The 21,521-nt window shown below is 37.9% G+C and overlaps 1 protein-coding gene across 2 annotated transcripts in view; it reads right to left on the reverse strand.

Annotated features, from left to right (window-relative positions):
- The window catches only part of pcxb (pyruvate carboxylase b), a 369,757-nt gene that overhangs the window by 36,971 nt on the left and 311,265 nt on the right, over nt 1-21,521 (reverse strand). For both annotated transcript variants that reach the window (XM_028039331.1, XM_028039332.1), the window contains exons 16-20: nt 21,041-21,197; nt 17,787-18,027; nt 11,172-11,339; nt 10,624-10,705; nt 56-213 (exon numbers count right to left, since the gene is read on the reverse strand). In XM_028039331.1, the coding sequence (XP_027895132.1) occupies nt 56-213; nt 10,624-10,705; nt 11,172-11,339; nt 17,787-18,027; nt 21,041-21,197 (806 nt within the window). The remainder of the gene's footprint in view (nt 1-55; nt 214-10,623; nt 10,706-11,171; nt 11,340-17,786; nt 18,028-21,040; nt 21,198-21,521) is intronic.

The raw sequence follows: 21,521 nt of genomic DNA on the forward strand, positions 1-21,521 counted from the left end.
ATATTGAAAATAAAAATCAATCTGTGTCAAGTTGACAACATGGAAGGACATCAACCTGGAAGTGCAGGTTGGTGTACTGCCCTCCAGGTATCTCGTTCTCGTAGACGTCGGCGTTGCCCGACTTCATGGTGGCGGTGCAGTCGAAGGGAGCGTACAGGCCTCTGGTGACCTCCCAGTACTCGCTGTAGTCGAACACCTTCTCCAGAGCGATGCCTGCAACACGAGACAGCAAATCAATGATCACTGCAGAGAGACGCATAATTTGGAAATATTCGCAGAGAGTCTGCAAGATTGTGATGGAAGAGGCAGTTTGTGGTTCAGATCAAGCATACATCGTAAAATCTTTTGATGATCTGACACTAACAACTTTGTTTTGAAACCACAACTTTTTAAAAATTTATCTGATAAATTACAGCATAAACTAATTTACAATTTCTATTACAATGTCACATTTGCAGTGACAACCAATGTAACAGCTCATCATTTATCAGACTTTATGAAAATGTTTGCCATCTCGCAACACGTGCCAGCTGATAACATTAGCAATTAATGTGAATGCATGACACAATAAACAAGAAATTTCTCAGTATTTAAAGACAACTGAACATCTCAGCATGGGTCTAAATGTTGCTGGTTTCTGTGATAAAACATGGTTCAATAATCACCATGTTTCTCACAGACGATCTGATATATTCAACTTCCTAGTTCTTATTAGCACAAGCTAAAAAAGCTGTTCAGTATTCTTGTCTAGTCTCTAATATTTAGTGAACCGTCTGTTTCTCCTTTGTGCGACATCCTTCTGTCAGTTTACCTTTAATTGGAAAAAGGAGGCCTGGTGCTGAGGCACAAATGGCTCTACAGTTTGTATTTTTGCAAACAACGGTAGCAAAACAAAATAATAATAAAAAGCTGTTGTGACAGAGTGACGAGGTTGTAATTTAAAATTAGAAAAAGAAACACCAAAGTGTTTCTGTGCCTAAATTGTGATCTCGGTGAAGAAATAGAGCGAGTGCGATGTTAATGTGAAATTAATGTGCATGTAGCTGCTCCTCAAACTGCCAGCCAAGCTGGTGGGTAATTGGGTCCATTTCCTTCTCTGCTTGCAAACACATACAATTTTTGGAGGTTTTCTTTAAGCTTCCAGAGTGAAATTACAGCTTCATTTTTACACAGGAAAGAGGCATTAAGATCAGAGAGCAGCAATCTTGAATAAGAGAGAAGGCATTTTTATCAAGTGATCAGTAAAACAATGCAGGGGAGACTAGGGTAAGACGAGCCAGTGGGTAAACTAACCCACTCTGTATCTAGGCAGCGGTGCACATTTGATGTCATGTTAAAATAAATATCCTCCATTTTGGAGTCCCTCTAATAGGGGGAAGCATATGATAATGTGCTAAAGGTGTTTTATATACAACCCCCCCAATAAACTGTTTCTAGCTTGTCAAAGTAAAATAAAAATATGCATTTTAGCAATAAAGACTCATGTGAAAGCAAATTTATCCAGGTCTAAAAATGTCAAGGTCATTTTATCTGTGTAGCACATTTAAAAATAAAAGCAATTAACCAAAATGCTTCACAATTTACACCAGGAGTGTCAAACTCATTTTTGTTTTGGGCCAAATTAAGATCATTCATGCTCTTAAAGGGCCAGAATGTATTGATAAAACCTGTTCACAAACTGTTCAAATATCAACTAATTCTTAAAATTAAATAATATTGACCATCTCTTCAGTCCTTCCAGGATTTTGTGATTCTTTTTGTGATTGTTTTGCAATAAAAATCAATGTGTTATTTGGTAATTTTGGAACTAATTGGGAAATATTTGTGATATTTGCACGTATTTATGACGGTAAATGTGGCTTTTTATTACTTGCTGTATAAATCATGGACTATAATCTGACATCAATTAAGGCTGAAGCAGTTGTTCAATACAAGTAAGAAAGTTGGACAAGTTTTTAGAAAAATTTGTAGCGTGAATTTACACAATAATTCTCAAGAAACTGGAGGGACTGATTGATATAATTTGGCAGTAAACAGACAAAAACTGCATTTATTTGATTGATAACATAATATTTAAGCAGACTTAAATCAATCTAGAACTTAGTGGGCCACATTAAAAGCTACGGCGGGCCGGATTTGGGCCACGGGCCTCGAGTTTGACACATGATTTACACCAACCGTCATAGTATAAAACACAGAATAAAATAAGAAAATAAAACTCAAATGTACACCATATGTGATGATTCACTGGCATATTAAACCACGTAAAAAAATTAGCTAATGATTAACTCAAACTGCTAAGATAATTTACAGGCTGGAATATTTGCAATTAGAGTAATAATGAAAGAATATCTTCACAAAGGAATCACCAAATGTCCGACAGGAGGAGGGTAGTAGTGACTAGTTACACTTACATGAGTAACTTTTTGGAAAAAACTTCTGTAGGAGTAATTTCACTAAACCATACTTTTACATGAGTAATATTACTAAGACTAAAATTGCTATGAGTACAATTTGTGGATCCTCTACCCAATAGTGGGTAAAAACTAAATGTTTTCACCAAAACATGGACCTGACACAAAACTACAATTTATATTGAAGTGAGACCTCGTTTATACACCAGCCTTGTTGTTCTATTGTTATTTTGTATCTGTTGAGGCTTTTGCGCCATTTTGAGATCGAAAGAATACAGTAAACACTATATATCGTCTTTACTTTAACATATATACACATTACTAAGTATTAGTTTAACATATTTTAATTTTAAAAAATTAACTGGAGAGGTGTTTTTTCTGTCAGAATTTGTTATATTTTATGTATGTTTTTTTTCATTATAGTCAATAAAATATCTGAATTTGCACATAAAATTATGTTTTTTCATTTGATGACAACATCCGTTACTCAGAACGTACTTAATACATTTCCTACTTTCCAACTCAAGGCATTTCTTGAATAAGTACTTCAGGCGAGAAGAGAAATGTTTTTTTGAGAAATCTATCCACCTGTGTCCAATATAAAACTATGATATCAAATATTGCAAATATAAACTGCGTGGTAAAAATAAGGCTCAAAAATAAGTCAGGAAAAACTCTTCAAGCTCAAACAAGCACAAAGAAAACTTGATAAATCATGTAGAAAACAAATACTTAGAAATAATTGTACATTACATACACCACATTAGCTTCTATTAACTGACAATGAGTCTAAATTATGACAGCAGTAAAAAGATTAGAAAATTAAGCCCAGGAGAAATCTGACTAATGCTACATTGCTCAGGGACACGGAGATGAAGGTTTGCATTGCTCCTAGTCTTTCAAAGCAAATGCTGTGAGAAAACAACTTTAAAAAAATATAAAACAGATGCAGCGTCGTGCATCATCGTCAGATATCAATCACCAGCAGATTAAATAGAGCAAAGATAAATATTAGAAACAAAAGGACAACAGACACAAATCAAAACGAGGAGCTGAATGTTTGTGAGCGAGGATTTCAAACTGGCTCATGACCTGCATCTGTTTTCAGTTTACCTCTTAACATATGTAACATTTATGCTCATTTTACAATACATTAGAATAAATTTACTGAAATGTGCTAACTTTTTAATGGTATTCTAATTTATGGAGATGCACCTGTGCTTTTTACCATCATTACATTACACATTTTAGTCTTTGTGTAAATGTTTTAATGCTCTTAAATAAGATGTTTACATTTTTAAACCTCATTGTTAGGACTGCTTTTTAAAAAATTCCAATTTGGTACGCATTTAAGTTTTAAAGTCACTGTTTGATAAGGTCATGTAATCTTATTTATATAGCACATTTTCAGCAACAAGACATTTCAAAGGGCTTTACATGAATTACAGGAAATACAAACAAAACCCCAAAAAAAATTGCAAAAGAAAAAACAACAAAAGTACTTTACAATTACAACCTGGTAGGAGTTTCTCTATGGAATAAGAATAAATACCCCACAATTTACAAACTAATAGCTAAGTGGTAAGTTTTGCTATGCATTAATAATCAGATTTTAATATGTTCTAAAACTTTAAATAATATAAAACTTACAATCTATAAAGATGAAAAGATCACATTATTTCTTATAATTTAGCTAATCTGATTTTTGTAATCCTAACTGACCCAGAATTTTAGTTTGATTGATTTCATGTAAAAAAAGTCAGGATATATATCTGATTTCAGCTCTTTGTTGTTTACGGTATTTGCTTTGTCTTTGATTTCTTCTATTTTTAATTTTTTCATAAAATTCCTGTATAAAAATTGACTTGGCAGTACACCCAGTTCTGATTCTGATTTGTGTGCATTCAACTCCTCCACCTTGACCGACTGCAGCGCTGCGGCATCAATTAAAGCCATGCAAGATGCATGAGGGGCGAATGCAGTCAAACACAAGGGCCACTTTAATATGCATCATCATTCAAACTGAATAATCTGTCACACTTAAATTGCACAGGTGTGTGCGCGCAGATTCCTGAGTACACACAATGACATTTTAAACAAATTTTTTAAAAATTCCAGGGCAAAAAAATAATATGAAAATGGAAGAAAATGAGCAGTGGGAGGGATTTGGTAGAAGAAGCTGCTAATGGCATTGTCACAAACTGGGAGAGGAAGGAAGAGGAGGATGTAGAGACAATGTGACAGAAGCAGGTATGAGAGCTGAGGGAGAGAGGGATGGAGACAGTGTACAGCGATGATTACAGGTTTGGAGGCAAGACAGGAGAAAAAGGGAGTGTGGGAGTAAAGGAAAGCAGTAAACAGGCAAAGGTCAGGAAGGTATGGAGGAATCCACGGGAGAGACGCGCTTGATTACAAAAGTGGTGAGGTAGGCAAGACGAGAATGAGGAGGGAACTGGCATTAAGTGAGCCAAAGATGAGAAGAGGAAAGCAGCAGAAAGTGACAGGAATAAAAGCATTAGGTAGTGAGGAGTGTGTCAGCCGGGGTCACGCAGAATGAACACATGCATGAATGCAGAGGCGAAGTCTCTCACCTGAATACTGGCCTCATCTTTTTGGTTTTTCTGGCCTCAAATTGATATTCAGCCATCAAACTGAACCGTGTCTCAGCAACATATCATGCTTCCTGCGTGGCCCCGGCTGATATCAGTTTGCTCCACAATCTGAGCATGAACCTGCCACTGCCTGCTCTGAGCAAACATGTCGATGGCGAGCAAGAGCAGCGGCCGTGCAAAAAGGTTTTCCACTAAAAAGGCCAAGTCACAGTGAGAATGCAGCGTGTTTTAATGGCTCTGTTGCTGCACGGCTCACAACACTCACAACAACAAACGTTCCTGTTCGTGATGAATTTTGCTTTTTCTGTGAACGATTGTTTGAATATCTGCAGAGAAAAATCAGACCAGCAACGAAGTCAATTTAGCTGCAAGGACACCGGCCGGGTCAGACTCCACCAAAAGTTTATTGGTGTATTATGTTTGACAAAAAGCACCACAGTTCCTCTGGGAATATTGACAGGACATCATGTTGTCTGTTTCACTGTTCATCCACAGAAAAAAGGTTTGATAAAAGAAAAAAAATGCCTCAAATGCAAGAAAAATAACAGTTTTTGTTGGAAATCCTTTAGAGTAATGTTTTAACCTATATGGAGAAATGAGCAACAGTTCAAAACAAAACACAATTTGCTTCCAAACTTTCTTATATCTTACCAAGATAAGAAGAGCTAACTTATATCTTGATGATAACTTTAAATTAACTTTAATGCTCCTCCATGACGGCATCATGGAGGAGCATTGTCGTGATGATGTGCTAAAAGGTCAAGTGTCGGAAAGAGCAGGAGCCTCTTAAAGACACAGAGACTCAATTTGAAGGCGTCAAATTGCAAAGTAAAATTTCTTGGTTGAACGTTAAGTTATATTTTTACAACTGAAAGTAGCATAATTACTTGATTGTGCTGTAAAATGGCACTATGTCTGAAAAATACATAATACTGGCCTTTTAAAGTTCACCTACCATCACCTATTAAAGTCCAGTACTCTCAGATTTTTCAGTAGAATGTAAAATTTAGCTATTCATAGACTTTTTCATTGAATACACCTAAAATATTCCAAAGAAATGCAAATGAAATACTTCGGTGCAATACTACTTTACACGCTATTGGATATTGGAAATCAGCCAATCCAGGAGGCCCATTTGTTTTCCTTGTCGCTGATTGGCTGTGCCACCAATATTGGATGAGACAGTGGAGGTTACCCTCTGTGGTAGCGCCAAAACGGTTTCCACTGCGTCTTAATGGATATTAAGGTATATTTGGTGGTAATAACAAATTCGCCACCCTGGATATCAGCCAGTTGTTGTCTTTGCGAAGCTCAGAGCATTCAGCCACAAGTTGGTGGAAACGTTGGTCAACTTCAGTGCACGTCATTTCCAGAGAATCCGTGGACCATGGTCCTTCTCTGCAGCCTGGACGCTGTAGAGGACAGGTTTTCTATGGATAATCTAAAGTCCGCTAGCAGTGCAGCTCTGAGCTCTTCCAGTAAAATGCTAATCTCGTCTTTGGTTATTGGTGTCGCCTGTGTGGGAGCATCTAAGTCTTGTTTGGATTTACCTTTTGACTCTGACATTCTTCGGGTTGTGGGTGGTTAACAGAGACAAAACATTTTTAAAACTGGGAGTTTTAGGATGTTTAAAACTTAGGAGCTGGTTAGGACAGGCTTTTAAGGTAAAACTGTGCAGGAGCGACCCTAAAACACAGTTTTACCAGAAAATGGATAAGTCTACGGTAAGAAAATGTGCAAGTGTCAGAGTTCTACATCGTTTCTAAAAAGTCCCACCTCAGACACATCTGGCTCAAATGGGAATTCAATGATAACTGAACTGTCACTTTGTGTTTTAAATTGTATCTGAGTGCATCATTGTTGGATAAGCTTGGATAATTAACAGGAAAAGCATCTGATTTCAACAAACACCACAGAGACACTTTTAATAAAAAGCATAAAATAAAACCCTTACTGGTTTAACTGTGCTAAGTGACTCCAGAAGAGGCAGAGTCAACCTTTGATTAAGCAGCATAATTAAATGTTATCCTTATCAGAGCTTACAGAGGGACTTAAACTAAACCAAGTTGTCCATTAATGCATTATCTGCATTAACAAACTGCACATAATGGGACTAACACTCTGCTCTACCACAGCAGCAGCAGCAGCAGCAGCATGCTGGACCTTACAGGGCAGTGAAAACGTAAACAAAATTAGCTTCTTGAGGTTCTGAGGAATGGAAATGAAGGATCAGATCGACTTAGCAGAGCAGAGTCGCTTTTCCCAAAAGCATTTCTCCACATAACCATCTATTTTCACATCACTTCCCATTAATTCAAACTCGTTTCATGTTCCTCTAAAACACATTTTCCTGCTGCCTGTTTTCATATCGCCGCCCCTCGCTGTGGGAGGTGGAGGTCGCCGAGAGCGGGGAGCTTTTTCACGGCCCATGAAAGGTATACACTTCAGAGTCACTGTGGCCAAAAATAAAAAACCCACAGGAGAAAGAGCACATAAATCTATCTCTAAATTTATCTTATGACCTCCTCAGAGGAGCTCAGAGATCTCTGATAAAACCTGGCGGAGCGATACCGGGAAGCAAATAAATAATAATCACAGTGAGGTTGCCGTGGAGACCCAAAAACCCCTGACAGGCTCCAGAGAAAGCCACCCCATTGTCAGAGCAAAGAAGGCTGCCCATGGCAACAAGTCTTACTCTGATCAAAATATTTGTATCTAAAAACACAGAAAGGGACTTTTTGTAGAAAAAAAACAGTTTTGTTTTATTCCACTTTCAACTAATTCATGAGTTAAAAACATTTTGCTTAGGGCTGCATGTCTTTATCGACAGCCGACTTCTTTCTCCTCTCATCATAACCGCATTCGTTCGTCATTACTCAGCAGAGTATGCGGGTCTCCTTCGCTTCAGGGCTGTAATTACAAATGCGTCATTGATCTGCTGATTGATTTTTCTTCCCTCATGTTAAGTAGCAGACTTTCGCTCAGAAAGAATCAAATTATTTCTACGCAACACTGGTGATCTAACAAACTGTCTCATTAAAAACTACGCCCAGTAATAAGAGCATGGGGAGCAAATTTAAAGGTATTGTTTCATAACGGATTTTATCCTGTCAAATGTAATTAGAAGGATGAAGTGACATGTCTTTATATTATAACTATTATCTACTAAACACACAGCACTTCATGTTGAAAATGGCACTTATCAAACCTCAGTAAAAATAGCTATTTTGTTAAAGATTATTCAAAATAACTCATAGTGAGCACTGAGATTGCACACAAATAAATTTTTATATTTATAACATCGAATCACAAACATCTCTACTGTCTCTAATCAGAAGTGTATGTTTCACTGTGTGATGAAGCCAAGTTATAAACTTTACTTTGTGACATTTGGCAACTTTGAATCTGGGCAAACAAAGATCATATGTGGGGTTCCTCAAGGCTGTGTTCTGGGTTCACTTTTTATTCACCATAAATAACCTCTCTGGGTCGGGGAAGAAGTCTTTCCCCAACCTGAGGATTTTAAACATCTCAGAGTGTTGTTCATGAAAGACGGGAAAGTGAAGCAGAAGATCGATACGCGGATTGGTGCTGCGTCTGGTGATCGATTGTTGTAGTGAACAGATGTTTCCACATGAGAAATGTCCATTACAATTACTGAGTCAGAATCTTCTCCAATTTAAAACAGAACTGACAGAAATCACAGTTTCCAACTCCAAAAATTCAAGATCAGAGGTCAGTGTTAAACTAGACTCAATGTGATGAAAAAGAGCATGCATAAATCTCAGATTGTCAATTTCTGTCAATTTTATTAATAATCAGTCTCCAACTGTATTAGTAGCTCCTGCGTACTTTCTCAGTAGGTAAGATTCTCACATCTTTATAATTCTTTATTAAAACCAAACCAGGCAGATGCAGCTCGTCTTTAGCCGGGATCTGGCCAATTTTATGTTTTCTTTTCTTTATATATCAATCAAATTAATCAAATGTTATTTACAGAGCACCTTTCAGCAACAAAGCATTTCAAAATGCTTTACATAATAAAAACATAAAAATACAAAGTCATGCAACAGAATCAACAATCAAAACAATACATTTAATCAAGTGCCATCATTAAATTCTTCATTGATTATGTTTCAAAAGCAGCTCTAAACAGCTGAGTTTTTAGTCTAGATTTAAAGCACATATGTCAGAGTCAAGGCCCGCGGGCCACATCCGGCCCGCGAGAAGGTTTTTTACGGCCCCTGGATTGATCTTGATTTATTATTAGAACCGGCCCGCAGACCGCAGTAAGCCGGCACCCCGTCTGAAAAAAAAATACCTTCCTTATTTGAACTGTAAGTAGTTCTTTAAATGTTCTGTGAGATGATGGACTTACCCATGTATCCATAACAACCGGAACTTTCAATATCCACCAAGTTATTGCCGAAATATACCATCTATTAAAGGAGTGCCCCCCGGATTAATTACACACTCTGCAGCTGCAGCTGCGAAGTTACAGTATTAACCCGATACTTGCTGGAAAGTGCAACGTCTCCCCTTTCAGAAACCGTTGGAATTTTTCCACTTAGCGCTATGTGTGGCGGAATAACGGTACTGCAAATTTAGATGTGTCGCCGACGACACGTGTAGCTGCGCATCCAGGCTGCTCAAACGTTGTCTATGTTTGGCAGCACATACCTGTGTGAACAACTGTTTTCTTTGATGAACCTGAACAAAACATCACACAGAAGTCGACTTACTGCTGAACACCTTCACTCAATTCTGAGGATTTCCTCAGCTCAGAGCCTTACCCCGAACATTGATGAACTTGTGGAAAAGATGGGACACCACCAAGTATCACCCTCAACCTCAAACAAGTGAACATTACTGTGCAATCACATATTTAGAGTTTTTACTCAGTTCAAGTTTAAAAGTTAAAGTTTAATATTTGTTTTCACTGCATGTTACTTCTCCTTGATGAAAGTGCTGTTTTTGATTAATAGATTTTTGCACTTTATTTTATTGTATTTCAATCCAATTATATTTTAAAAATATTTCAGTTGTGTCTGTTGAAAATTAAAGATTACTGACAGAGCCATAAGAAAATATTGCTTTATTTATCTGATCATATTGGAATATATTTGTTAGGTTTTCAGTAGGTTCAATTAGGTTCACTAGACTATATGCGTCATTTAAAAAAATTTCAATGAACATTCGATCAGTCCGGCCCTCGACTTGTAGCTAAATTTTTTATTTGGCCCTCCGTCCATTTGACTTTGACACCCCTGATTTAAAGGAACTCAGTGTTTCAGCAGTTTTGCAGTTTTCTGGAAGTTTGTTCCAGATTTGTGGTGCATGTAAGCTGAATGCTGCTTCTCCCTGTTTGGTTCTGGTTTTTGTTTTTCAGAGCAGACCAGAACCAGAACACCTGAGAGGTCTGGAAGGTTGATACAACAGCAGCAGATCTTGAATATTTTAAAGTCTAATTTCTGAGCTACAGGAAGCCACTGTAGGGACTTTAGAACTGGGGAGATGAGCTCTAACTTCCTGGTTTTAGTCAGAACGCCAGCAGCAGCTTTCTCACCAAAGGTTTAAATTTCTCAGCGTTTACTCACCAGTGTCGTATTTAGTCCCTTTGGTGCAGGCGACGATGGCCCCCATGCTCGGCTGAGACGTCATCCCAGCCATGGAGTCAACCTACAGGCCAAACAGTTCATATTGTCTTTTTAAAGAAGTTTATTAGACCATATTAATTTTTTTGTTGCAATAATGAACTAGTCAATAAATTAACCTGCTCATAAGGGAGTATCTTCAGAATATATTATTTAGAGCATGATTGTTGCATAACTCCCAGCTTTCTAAAAAAGAAGAACCTAAAAATGGTATTTTAGGGTAAAGCTTTGTTGAGGTTTGTAATGTTGATGAGAGGAAACAGAAACTGAATGCGACCTAGAAGTTCAAACAGCAGGCCATTACTTAAATGCAGCTGCCCAGGCTGAACTTATTGAACAAAGTGAGGGAAATAATCTCGGCTGCAGCAGTTGTTTCGTCTCGCTTTGTGACATTTCACCAATGAAAACTGAACCAGCTAACAGAAAAAACAAACTATTCTTTACGTCTTAAAGCTAAAACATTCAGTCAGAACTAGCTGGTCAAAACTCACCGCCACGTCGACTACATCAGCTCCTGCTTCTGCACAGGCCAACATGGCCGCCACTCCGGCTCCAGCTGTGTCGTGTGTGTGCACATGAATGGGAACATCTGGGAAGCGATCCCTCAAAGCACCGATCAGAAGCTTGCTGGCCTCCGGCTTCAGCAGACCGGCCATATCCTGCAGAGAGAAACAGGACGACATGTTGGCATCAATATGAAACAGTCGAGGTTATTATAGTTAAGGCCTAAGATTCAAATCTCTGCCTGGAAATTTTTGCTCATTTCAGTTGTAGGAAGTTCTTTAAATGTCCCTGTGAGTAAATATGTTTGGCCATTTCTCTATTACCACTGGAGCTTTTGATATCTTGCAGCTATTTTGAAATTTACCGTCTATTAAAAGAGTTTCATCAGATTAAACTGAAGTAAAACGTGCCCCCTGCAATGGCGGGAGTGAAATTACCGTAATAACCAATGTTGGCTGAAAAGAGAAACGTCTCCTCTTTCATAAACCGCTGGAATTTTTCAGATAGCGAAAAGCATCGCAGAGTTATGGTACGACAACATTGGCTTGTAAAAATGTGTCGTCGGTGATACCGTTCGGCTGATAACGGCTAACTAAAACTAATAAGATAATGAACCCTTAAATTGAGAAAACATTTTCATTAAGTGAAATAAAAACCGGGAATTTATGAGGAAAAAACTACAAATAACTGGAACCATGTCATGTCTTTATACCGCTAACTAAAATCTACTGAAGTTATAGATATAATATGTGTGTTTATGAAACTATTAGCCTTTTGAACAGATGTGAAATTGATTTTATTTTTTCCCCCACACAAGCAGTTTACATCAGCAGTCGGCAAATTACATCACTCCATACTCTACGTCCGTAAAATGGCAACAGCGTCAATTAGTTGTTCAACAATAATTCAATACATTGTTGAAAATGGCAACTTTTATTGAGTATTCATTATCCAATTGTTGTACACATAATCACAATACAATACTTGGACTTTTTTAATTCTGCACCTAAAAAACAAAGTATAAAAAATCTAAAACAGCTACTACAGCTAATATAAACTAAATTAAAACAAAATAATTTTAAAGTATTGGAACTAGGGAAACGGTGTGTAGTTTACCCTCTAAACCGGCTGCAGGGAGACTGTTTTAATGTAAAAGCTGCTGTGCATTAAGCCACACGTACATTGTTACTTTTCTATCAGGTCACCTGTAATACGAGTTATTTATTGTCGAATAATACATATAAAAAATGTACAGTGAAACAGAGCTGTGTTGCTTCCATTCAGAGCCCCTGTCATGGAGGAGATTAACCAGCTGCAGGGACGGAAGCAGACAGTCACGTCTCTAATTACAGAAGCAGCAGAGAAAGAGTGCAACTCCTCGGTCAGCGATTTATCTTCGCCAGCGATTCACCCAGTTTCCAGGTCAATCAACTGCTGTCCTTTCGGAGGTGCTACTCCCCACTTCTTTCATTTCTGCTCCCAGTTTTAAATCGGATCTTTACCACAACATCCCGATTTACGTTTTTATAGCAGACTCACCTTTTGTTTTCTAGACGAAACATCCTAGTACATCCAATTGGATTGTTACATAACCTACATTCACACAGCATGTCTTGGTCCTCAATTCCAACATTTTTGTTCATACTACTAATTAAATACGACTCAGAATCAGTAGTAGTACAATTGTGATGTCACAATCTATTCAAATGATACGCTGCCATGTTCTTCTTAGAAAAAGAAGCTCCATCTTCCAATAAATCCATACTTTACCAGATGTTTTCTAGTTATTTAATGAACTGTAACATTTAACATCCTGCCCGAGGCGTTCAGAATCTGAGGTCAAGCACTTTGGCTTTCTGTAATTTTTGGCAAGAATCGCAAACTCCGATCTTCACTGACACAAACTTCTTTCATAATTATCATTTTTAGCCATTTTTTATGTCCAGATTTAGCACATCTGGATTCTTCTGGTGCTTAATTATGATGCATGTTTCGGGTCAGTGCTGTAAAAATCAGACAAAGCAGATACATATCTGATTTAGCATCACACATCGAAGTGAAATGGTCGGAATTGGGCCGTTCAGACCCAAAATGGAAAAGTCATATATGTGTCGTTTGAAACCAAAGTTAAATGTCTTGTTTATGCATCCAGTAACTTCTAATTTCTAAAGTACAAAGTGATTAACTTTTCTTACCCTATTTTGAAACATAATATGATGGTTCTATAGTATTTTTGTAAACTCATATAAATTGGTAGTATATACTAATTAATTTCAATACAGTTCTACAGCCAAGTTGCGCCAAAAATAGATGTTTTTTCATTATTTAGAGGTTTAATTTCTCAGCTAATTACAATGTTACATAAGATAATAATACATAAGATAAATAAAAAGAGAGATGTGTCTAATCTTCTAGACTGCTGTTGTCAGTCAACAGGATAATATAAAAGAATGCCGGGTAATCGCTGTGCTCATTTTCTTTATGGAAAGTATAGTGGAAGGAAAAAGTGTGGCAAAAATGGTGCACCAGTACAAGTGATGACTTTGAAAGGATTGATTATGAATGGTAGCTGAAGTCTGTGATTTCACAGCCACCAAACTGAAGTATCCAGGGGCAACGACTGTTACATTTCTTGGGTTAATCCACTTCTGAACCAGACAAAATGTCAGAACCATCTTACTTCTGCTGAGGATAAAAAGGACTGAACTTGATTTGTGGTCAAAAGTCCTCTTTTCAAGTCACAATAGTCGACTATCTGAAAATTTTGGAGCTTTATAGAGGTGCTGATTTCATTTTCCAGCAGGACATTGCAACTAAAGATACCAATATTACTGAAATTACTCAAATAAATTACATTTCGTGATCATATTGAAATCTATTGACTTGGACCTGACACATAAGGTCATTAAATAAATGTAAGGTAAGGTAATTTATTTATATAGCACATTTTCAGCAACAAGGCATTTCGAAGTGCTTTACATGAATTAGAGGAAATACAAACAAAACAAAAAACAGAAGAAAAACAAAGGAAACAATTATAACCTAATAGGAGTTTCTCTAAAGAATAAGTTCTCCACAACATATAAATTAATAGGAGTTTCTCTAGATAAAGTACTAGGAAGAAAGAAAGTCCAAAAATTAGCAGAAGCAGCTTATTGTACTTTATTAACAAACCCAAACTGTGCAAGTTTCTGCAGGAGCAGCTTGTTTTGAACTGCTCCAATCTGAGGCAATTTTAACACAGCGCAACACACTTGTTAGGGAAAAGTCAAGACTGTCCTGTTTCTCATGAGTTTATAATAGCTTTACTGTCACAAGGGAAATTAATTTCTGTCAACTTTAACATTACCGGTGCAGCGAGGCTGATATTTTCACCTGCTTGCGTTCCTCACAACGTTTTCACCGACAGCGTTTGCATGTGAAAACGGTGTGTGATGTATGAGGATGAACCCCGACTCGTCACAGAGAAGCTGTTCTAATGTTACCGATTAGTGACATTTTCCATATGTTTAACCTCCATTTATGAACTTAGAGCTACTAGTTAAACCAGCTTTTTCATGCATTTCCCACAGCTGCATGCCATGATTCACACACTGCTGCGGCGTGGGAATTACTCATTTCTGCTTTAAAATAATCGCTCATGCTTCAGTAAGAAATTAATTATTTGTTGGAAGTATTTGTTTATTATTTTTGATAACAGGCTCAAATATGAGAGCTTTTTCACCTGGAAAGAGCTGGGAAGCTTCAGGCATGTTAAGAAGTCAAACTTTAACAATTGATTACTGCAAAGTCTGAATTTTAACTCAATCACGATAATTTAAGATCGATGTTCTCTCAACAACAGAGTTTGGGAAAATCTTCAGCAGAATTAATGACTAAACTGTTTCCAGCTACTTTAGCTTTCCAGATCATGACGCCTCCAACGCCGTGCTTCACAGCAGGCATAATATCCAAACACTCAGAACCAAACATGGAGAAACAGAATTCAGTTTTTAATTCTCCTCTAATCTGGAACAAACTTCCAGAAAACTGCAAAACTGCTGAAACACTGAGTCCCTTTAAATCGTGACTAAAAACCAATCTGTTTGGAGTTGATTAATAAAAACTTATTTTAGTTTTTTTTTCAACTTTTCATCGTTTTCTTCCATTTTGCCACTCCACACTCTTGCTCATTTTATGTTTTCATCATACAAAGCACCTTGAACTGCCTTGTTGCTAATATCCATCTTCATCTTTTTATGCGAGCCAAACTTTACCAGTTGTTTTTTAATTGTCAAGTCATAAACTTTAACCTCTAACATCCTGGCCCAGGCCTGTAGAAACTCAGATGAAGCGCTTTGGTTGCTCTGACCTTCGGAGGCGTCCGCTAACTGGGAAACCTGCCAGCCATCTTAAACATTTCTCCCTTGAATAGCCTTTATTATTTTATAATAACGGGATCCAAAATGGTTGGAAATTATCTCAGAACCCCCATCCTAGACTGATGCTCCTCCATCTTGGCATCGTGTTACTGCAACGCAGTATTAGGGCCAGGCTAGCAGTTTTTTTAAAAATTAAAATAATGTTACACTATTACATGAATAAAATCATAATATAAGCCAAATTAAATTAAATTATGAGACATTTTTGTTTGAGCTGAATCTTTAAATTGATGTTCAAAATAGCAGGCAGGAAAAAATTAGATTCACATAAGAAAATACAAAAATATATGAAAAAATGATTACGAGAACAAAAAGCTTAGTGTTAAGCTTAGACTTAATATAAGCAGCTCTGGAAGTCTATGTGGTTTGCATAACTGTTTCAAATTTCTGCAGCTGATAATATTGATTGTCTGATTTTATTTTAATGGCACTGTGCATATTAATGAATGTACAATGTTGTCGTAAATATACCAGATTTAACTCATTTCCATCCATTGTTTTATAAAACCAAACACGATATAAACATTCATACAATTTCGGACATTAAAATAAGAAATGCAATTAATATTTTGATACTCATTAAAATTTTAACTCTTTCCTTGTTTGTAAAACCAATACCAATGTTTTACTGCTTTATTGTGTAGTTCTCATTAAATTACTATTTTACCCTCTTATTACTAAATTGTTCTTGTAACTAAAATAAATAAATGTAAAAAAAAATGTCATAATAATGTTACTATTTTATGCTTAGATTTTTATCACTATTACTAAAAAAATGTAAATAAATTCATAGTTTTGCCGTAATAGTCCATCAGATGTTACACATCTGTATGTTTAAAGCAGCAAACTGCTGAAAATCCTGCTTTTTTAGTTAGTTGTTCTTACCGATTATTAGTTGATAAAATATATTGAATTCGCAGCTATGTACTCTCCTAGATCCTAGTCAAAGTAACAAAGATATATTTTACTTTTCTCATGATAGCAACTTCCTCAACATATTTCTTTGCCTTTTGATGACAATCCCAATTAATATAACAGCAACTGCTTCTTTTTAGTAGTTCTGGTGCTTCTATTTAAAGAAAAACTTGTTTATTTATAAACTGAAGAAAGAAGCAAATTAATCACCGAGTGAGAATTCATTCCTGCTCTCAGCGGAAACTAAGGCCCTGTTTACACAGGGACAGTTTCTGGTGAAAACGAAAGAGTTTTGTTGTGTTTGTAGTTTACATTTACATGAAGCCACCGAATGTTTTCTCTGACAACGGCACGGATTGAAAACGGGTTCCAGAGTGCAATGGTTCTAAAACGTGCCGGTGTCCGTTGTCTTGTAAACAGAATAAATTGATCTTTTTGGTCAGGGAATCTCTAGCTCATGCATAATATGACGCAAAACATAGCTGCTTCCTACAATCCACAGAAGAAGAAGAAACTACTGACAATGCTGGTGTTACTACAATTCGTGTTTCCCCATCAGATACGGTTTCCTCAGCGTCTCTTCACCGCTCCGCACCGCCCAGGTGGCAAAACACACGTGATCTTGTTCAGCGCTCATAGCAAGCACTCGCTTGTTCAGCGCTCTTATCTAGAGAACTACGGACACCGTGAAAGTTCAAACAACGTGTTTCAGCGAAGTTATCCCACTTTTTTCCAACTGCACCCTAATCAGACGCACATAGTGCGAGTTTTTCCCCCAGTATCTAGGAAACGGTACCTGATGGGGAAACGCGAATCGACGTGCTTTCAAGTAGAACTTTAAACAAATAAATAAATATTGCGCACTTAGCTTCAAAGACTTTAGCACCAACTAGTGGCTTGGCGAGGGCATTACACCTTTTCGATGTGTACCGTTACTGTGTAAACAAAGATTGTAATTAGAATGTCTTCATGTAAATGTGTCAACAGAAATGGAACAAAAATAAAATTTTTGTTGTATCATTGTCATGTAAACAGGGTCTTAGTGTAAATCGAAACCAGATTTTTGTTGCTAGGAAAGCTTGGACTCCTCAGATGACGCGTTCTGCTACCTCATTCTTTATGTCTGCTTGTTTTTCTGTGGGCTGACTGACTCACTGGGAAGGTTCTGCTTCTGTGGACTGGGTTTATTTTAGAAAACCTTAGTGGGCTGTTAAACGGCTAGCAGAGCGACACCTGGACGCCGGCGTTCCGCCTTCATTTCCTCACCTTGATGGAGAGGATGTGAGTCCCGGCTTTGACCAGCTCGTCAGCCAGCTTCATGTAGTAGTCCAGGGAATATTTCTGCCTCATCGGGTCGGAGACGTCGCCCGTGTAGGAGATGGCGGCCTCCACCACGCCGCCGGCTGCCCCGGCTGCCTCCATACCCAGCAGCATGTTGGGCAGGTAGTTAAGAGAGTCGAAGACGCGGAAGATGTCCATGCCGTTCTCCTTGGCGACCTCGCAGAACCTGGAAGAGCAATACATTCACTCTAAACACGTGTCTAATGAGCTGTCGACATGCAAAACTGAACCCCTGATACTAATCCCTTCCCATATATTTGCTCATAAACACCGCTGCACCTGAGTAAATAAACTATTCTCACTATTTTCATGAGCGGAGAGCTTAACCAGCCTGCAGGAACAGGCAAAAACTGGAGACAAATGTACGGCGGAGTCATTATCCCAGCTGCTTCTGGTAAATCCCTCATTACTGCCTTTGCCCCAGTATCTTAATCAGGTTTTTCAAAACCGCGATGAGCGCCGACTGCAGACGTGTTACTCTGAATGCAATATTTACCCACACACCAGGAGCTTTTGTTTCGGCCAATAAACGGGAGTGTGGCCGCCTGTTTGTTTATTTGTGCCACGAGACGATTACCAGTCCAATATGTGTGCGAGTCCAGTGTTAACACAATGTGCTCTGTGTTGGGGGTTTATTTGGGAACAAATCGAAACCACTGCTCTGACTAACGCCTCATATTTAGGTCATTTAAAAAAAAAGAAGGAGAAGAAGGTTGAGCTTCATAATATGATTCAACAATCTTGTTGTCAGGGAATCGACCCTCCAGGCGGTTTGGAAACAACTTCCTGAATAAAGTACAGGAAGTCACATTACAACCAAAAAACTCAAGGTATTTCATTTGGATTTTGTGCGATAATACAAGGTAGTGGGTATTTGTGATGTTTTCTTTTTTTAAGTATTTTTTAAAACTAACAATCTGAAAAGTTTAGCCTACATTTTTCTTTAACCCCCTGAGAAAAAGTACAGAAAAGTCACTTAATTAGTAAACAGACTCCATCTGTTACTTAGGTTTAGAGTTATTTAAGCTCCAAACCTAAAAACATGGAGGTGCTTTGTGTTTTATTGTTCACATTTCTGCCAGTCCACAAACAAATCCAACGGATTAAAAACAGAAACACGCTGTGTTATTCAATTATACTTAATCTGTCACATAAAATCCCAACAAAACACCTTGAAGTCAGAACAAAAGTGGCTTTAGCACTTCTGCTGCACCTTAAATGCAGCATTCCTGTGTGTAAAACACACTTTAAATTGAATCAAATAAAATCAGCCGTTGATTTGATTTAGCTAATGAAGATTGTGCGGGTTACTTGGTGGCGAGCCGTTTCGGGCGAGGCGGTGGCAGAGTGTAGCTGAGGATGGAGAGGGGAGTCAAGCGAACGGATCAAAGCCATTAATCACAATGATGTGCAAATTTTCAACAGCACTCCCCCTTTGGGACACGGAGCGAAGGGAGGGGGAGACAAAGAAAACGAGATGCGTAATGTGGCGAGATGAATGAAAGCTGAAAAAAAAAAAAACAACAGAGGAAGGCATCAGGGGAAATAAATAACGACTTTAAGGTTAGCGGGACGGGAACGGCGGAAAATAAGGAGGCAGGAGGAGGTCTGTGTGATCCAGCAGGAAGGCTGGAGGAGGGGACAGCGGCATTACTCATAAAGTAGCCACTACTAATTTACATCAAGCCATGGGATTCACATGCTTGAAGATGGAGGTGTGTGAGTGAGGCAGCTTGTGAATCCACTTGGAAAAGAGGTGGAGGAGCGAGCGAGCGAGTGAGTGAGCGTGTCAGCCCGGGAGTATTTATGTCCTAAAATGCATCGCTGGCATGCAGCTGCATGAGTGATGTGCAAGTCAGTGAGCGTGGTAACAGGAAACAGAAACGCATCAAACAAACTGACCTGATTAAACACGTTGTAACCTATAGAGATATATTTAGAACAACAAAAGCTTTCATGTCAAATTTATAGTTAAAGATGCCGCCCTGAGAGACACCAACAACTGTAAACTTCAAAAAGTCGAGCTCAAACTGAACGCCCACACGCGGAGGAGACTTTAGAGGCACTGCAGACAGCGAGGGAAATGGATCTTCTGTTATATTTGTCAATTCAGACTCATGAATAACCGCCAATGTCTCTTCAGTTTAAGAAGCAGGCAATAACTTCACTCATATGACCTTTATGGTAAGGACAAGACCTTCGATTCTTTGTAGCATTTAATAAATAAGAAATCTCAGTTCAGCTCTACTAAAATGTGAAGGAATAATATTTGTTGAAGAGCTTTTGTAACTGTAAAAAGATAACTGCATGAGACAAGCAAAAGAATAATGTATGTAGCTGCTTGTTACATAGAAAAAACCCAGCAGGAGGACATTTCAATACAATCAGACAATAATACAGAACTCAGCAGCTGGCTTTAAGAAACTCATATTCAAGTTGATGTTTTGTAAAAAATTTAATCATCGTTTCAGGCAAAAGAAATGCTGAAATAGGAAACTGATGGAGCTGCTCAGCTGCATAAGGCTGTTTAATGCAGAGAGCTATATGCAGCAGACAAAACAGAAATAAAACTGTGTGCAAGCTGGTCTGGTCACAACTTCACATACATTCATTATAGCTTGGCTTTGATTGATCTGAGCCAACAAAACTTTAAAGTTTGACTTGCATTAGATTTTCTCTAATCCACAAAAGTTATAACAGTTCAAATTTTCACAGGTACGTCTAAAAACAAATTAAGATTGTAACAAAAAAAAAGAACAAGAAAGTCAAACTCATATGTTTATATACAGAGGGTTAAGAATATACCTCCGTGTAATTTATATAAAAATGTTTGGCACTTTATTTGAAGTGTTCATAAGACTGACATGACATAAACATGACGCAACACCTGTCATGAAAATGAAGGAGTCTTTATGAATATTTACAACTGTTGTCATGAAGTGTTAATTGGTAAATAATGACATTTGAGAGACATTGTCTCATACCAAACAAAAAATTAAAAAATATATTTTTATAGATGTTACATACTGCAACTTTAAAGGGCTAAAGTAGCTTTAAAAAAAATCCAAAATTTTTACTGGTCAATTAATATCAACATTAACTGGACAAGGCAAATATAAATGTAATAAAATTCAGATAACCAGCTTGCTGGGATGTAGGCGAGTGCAGGAGCGACTCACTTATAGACGGCGTTGTCGGGGTAGTTGGTATAGCCCACAGCGTTGGCCCCCCTCAGCAGCATCTGGAACGGGACGTTTGGGATCAAAGCTCTCAGCTCCTGGAGCCTCTTCCACGGACATTCGGACAAAAATCGCATGGCCACGTCAAAGGTTGCTCCTGCACACACACACGCACATACATACACACCCCAGCAGAGAGGAAAACAGGGTTTAACCTTTCATCTCCATCCTCATCTGTCATCCTGACTTTGATGTCGATTACACAATCAAAGAGAGATACTTCAAACTTATCTCAGGCGCCGCAAACAACACCCACATAGCAGAAATACACAACGATAATGGATGATTGTATAAAATATGATTATGGTTCTTTTCAAAGGAATTTTTAAAATCCAAGAAATGTTGCAGTGAATGAGACGAGGAGAGAGAGAAAAAAACCAAGCAATCTCTCATTTTCCTTTCTGTGGGAGCAGATAAGGAA

Source organism: Xiphophorus couchianus, chromosome 14 (assembly GCF_001444195.1).
Source record: "Xiphophorus couchianus chromosome 14, X_couchianus-1.0, whole genome shotgun sequence".
NCBI classification, from domain to species: domain Eukaryota; kingdom Metazoa; phylum Chordata; class Actinopteri; order Cyprinodontiformes; family Poeciliidae; genus Xiphophorus; species Xiphophorus couchianus.